At 40.5% G+C, this 3,807-nt stretch overlaps 1 protein-coding gene across 1 annotated transcript; it reads right to left on the bottom strand.

The window, feature by feature from the left end:
* Positions 1 to 992: 992 nt before the first annotated feature.
* Positions 993 to 2,645, bottom strand: LOC117470790 (N-lysine methyltransferase KMT5A-A-like). The gene is made up of 4 exons (XM_034115668.1): positions 2,290 to 2,645; positions 2,021 to 2,183; positions 1,636 to 1,828; positions 993 to 1,328 (listed from the first exon to the last, which is right to left on the bottom strand). The coding sequence occupies exons 1-4, from the start codon at positions 2,423 to 2,425 to the stop codon at positions 1,245 to 1,247; spliced, it is 576 nt and encodes a 191-aa protein (XP_033971559.1). The 5' UTR covers positions 2,426 to 2,645; the 3' UTR covers positions 993 to 1,244.
* Positions 2,646 to 3,807: the final 1,162 nt, after the last annotated feature.

Here is a 3,807-nt window from a genome sequence, read left to right as displayed (position 1 = left end):
TTTATTGTAAGGCGCTTTGGACCAAAATTAACAAAATGTATGTAGCCTTTGCTGAGAGTGATTTTAAGATATCAAAAACATTTGAAGGAGCACCGACATTTAGATGATAGCAGCTTGATAGAAGAACAGCGGCTCTTCATCCTCCGCAGAATGTGGAGGTTCAACATGGACTCCAGGATACTCTGCAATTTTTACAGGTGCACCATAGAGAGTATCCTGACTGGCTCTTGTTGTGAGTTATTACAACCAGGTAGAAAGACACTGATTATAGTATTTCATATCTAAAGAGTATGATCATTCAGTTTAACAGAAGAAAAACAGCATTGACACACAGTCCTCTTAGTGTCTAAAGCTGTCCAGTAGAGTGATACACAGGACCTGTGTATCTAACCTCAGCATTCACATCCAGTCTTCATGGTTTGTAACTGGAAAGAAACATGTAACTAATACCAACATTGAGCTGTGGTTAACTCACCTGTTGAATGTCATCATAGTGGGACTCAGATGTCATGGCAGCATGTTCATACAGAGGACGTTTCTCAATCGTGAGGATGCTTGCTTGGTAGCACAGCCGAGCCGAGCATCTTGCTTCAGAAGCGAGGCAAGAATACTTCCTGGCATTCGGAAAACAAAGAGTGGAACAGGCTAGCAAGTGTGCAGGTGTGCATCATATGAGAAGCCCCAACTTACATCTTCCGCCACAGATTTGGGGAAATTGGTCCATGCGCAAAGCATTGTGGGGATTTTAAGGACGCAAAGTCTACCCATGTGCAGCCTCGAAATTTCCCCCAAACCAAGGACGCGGCCTCGGTAGAATTCCAAGTATGGAACAGTCCTTCGGCGGCACTCGATGACGTAGCATCCTTGAAATATTGGCTTGGAAGCCAATATCCTCGCGATTGAGAAACGGCCAGAGTCTCTGCCTCAGTGGAAATCTTGTGGATGAAGAAGGACTACGTTTAATCACGAAACATCCAGAGTAGTACACAAATGCTTCACTTGCTCTTGTTGTGAGTTATTACAATCAGGTAGAAAGACACTGATTATAGTATTTCATATCTAAAGAGTATGATCATTCAGTTTAACAGAAGAAAAACAGCATTGACACACAGTCCTCTTAGTGTCTAAAGCTGTCCAGTAGAGTGATACACAGGACCTGTGTATCTAACCTCAGCATTCACATCCAGTCTTCATGGTTTATAACTGGAAAGAAACATGTAACTAATACCAACATTGAGTTGTGGTTAACTCACCTGTTGAATGTCATCATAGTGGGACTCAGATGCCATGGCAGCTTCTTCATGCAGAGTCTCTGCCTCAGTGGAAATCTTGTGGATGAAGAAGGACCAAGTTTAATCACTAAACATCCAGAGTAGTACACAAATGCTTTACTTGCCTGTTGTTGTGAGTTAACACACAATATCCACCTCATAGTTCAATAACAGGTCATCAAGTCAATGGCCATCATTTAAAATCATCTTTTGTATTAATAGCATTTTGTATAGAACTGTTGAAATTTCAATTTTCCATGTGACTAACATATTGGACATGGAAGAGCTAAGTTTGTTGTGAACATAGTGTTAAATGATAGATTTACATAGCAGAGTGTTGATACAAGACACCATTCGTAAATACCTTGCATCTCCATGGCCAATCAGAATCACTGTAGTCATAAGCTATCTCTTCTCCAGGACTGATGTCTTTGAGTGCAAAAAGACAAAGATGGGGCTTTCCATCCACTTTGTTCAATTTCATTTTGCAGTTCGGGTTCACATGGTCATCGTTGACAAGTCTCCCTAGGGAGTTGTCCTCTTTGGCAGCATCAACACTGATTGGGCAAGGACACAATTCTGATTACAAACTAACAGTATTACAACCACAGCAAACTAGCATTAGATCAAATACATATAGACAAAAAAAGGCTCAATGTACACTGTATGCCCAACTTAACATCAAGATAGCAGCGTTTGTATGTCTGGGTAACTACACATTTAGAAATAACATTACAATATTTACTTACCATAACTCTTGTCCATTTATACGAAAGTCAAACATGAAAACCTTAAGTGCACAATGGTATACTTGTTGCTGGTGTTCACGTTCAGATTTAGTTATGACTTCCCCTCTATATTCAATTAGGAAGTCTCCGTTTTGAAAGGGTCGGCAGCTGAACACTCCTCGACCTAACAAAGATCAGAGGATGGGTCAGGAGAAGTGATGAGGTTAAACAACAATACACATTTGTCATGCTAATGACAAGAATAGTAAGCAAATACTTTTGTCACTCACCTTTGAAGGAATTTATGAACTTCACATCAAATCCATCCTTGTCTTTGCACAAGGATGTAAAATGTGCAGCCTCTTCTCTAGGTTTAATCTTTGCTCTCCGGGGTCTTGCTGATGCCATATCCAGCAAAGGGTTCATTTTCACTGTTGGTGAGAAAACAGACCCTTTGATTATCTACGCAAGCCATGCCACTGAAACAGCTCAATATGTGTAACAATGGCTGCTAAGTCAGTGCATTTGGCATCTATAAACAAAATAAACTGTTCAGCTTCATGTTTTCACTGGATGCTTCCCTCACAATCTCAACCACAGTGTTAACGCTGTTATGTATAGGTTATTGTATGGGTTTAAATGTACTTTACACTCAGATGCAGAAACAGATAGATAGAGAGTATCCTCACTGGCAGCATGACGGCCTGGTACGGCAGCTGCACCGACCTCGATCGTAAGGCTTTACAGAGGGTGGTGAAAACTGCACAGCACATCACCAGGACGGAGCTGCCATCCATGGAGGACCTTTACTCCCAGCGGCTCAGGAAGAAATCACTACGGATTATCAAAGACCCCCATCACCCCAGCCACAAACTGTTCTTTCTGTTGCCGTCTGGCAGACGTTACCGCAGCATCCGGGCAAGGACAAGAAGATTCGGAGACAGTTTCTTCCCGCGGGCAGTGAGACTGTTAAACAATTGAACTGTTGAAACAACATCAAACATTCAACTGCTACTCAGTAGTATGTATCTAATACCTAATATATATATATCATTCCAATAACTTGTATATAGACTCATACTGCACTATTCCACATCATAACTTTATTTCATTTTTATAACTATTACTATTTTTGTATTGCTCTTGCTCTTATTGTTATTATGTTATGTTATTATGTTGCATTGTTGGAGAAGCCTGTGACATAAGATTTTCAACTGCATAATTACTCTGTAGCTATGTCAGATTGACAATAAAGAACCTTGAACCTTGAACCTTGAGATGACTAACTAACAGGCTGCTTCCAGCAGCTAACAGCTTGAAAAGTGCAGACAAATGTAAGACATGGAAAGCTGTGATTATAAGACGGCAATAACATAGGTAACAGTCAGCAATCACGCTAAATATCTGAGATATTTCATCAACTTAATCAGAGCATAGTTCACTGTTTACGCAGCAACGGGCTAACAGCTATGTCTGTGAAGCATGCTACTTTTACAATGTTTTACTCACATGGAATTGGAACTTACCAGGATGAATTACTCTCATCAATATTATCTACAAATGCTTGCTCAATAAATGTATGGAAAAAACTGCCTTAAATAACATTATTTTGAATAAAAAACTCAAATGTAGGCCTACTGACTAGATGAATGCTGACACGTGTCCCCAATTAAGCTAGCATTAGCCGTAGCTGCTAACGTTTTAGCCTAAAACGTGTCTCTAATTCCAGTGTTTCCCCTACCATTGTCTTGGAGGGGCGCTGCGCCCCGCCTGAAATTCAAGGTGTTTCAAAAAAAAATTGCAACTAA

This window comes from Trematomus bernacchii, unplaced genomic scaffold (genome assembly GCF_902827165.1).
Source record: "Trematomus bernacchii unplaced genomic scaffold, fTreBer1.1, whole genome shotgun sequence".
NCBI lineage: Eukaryota > Metazoa > Chordata > Actinopteri > Perciformes > Nototheniidae > Trematomus > Trematomus bernacchii.
This window is presented reverse-complemented; position numbering and strand designations above follow the sequence as displayed.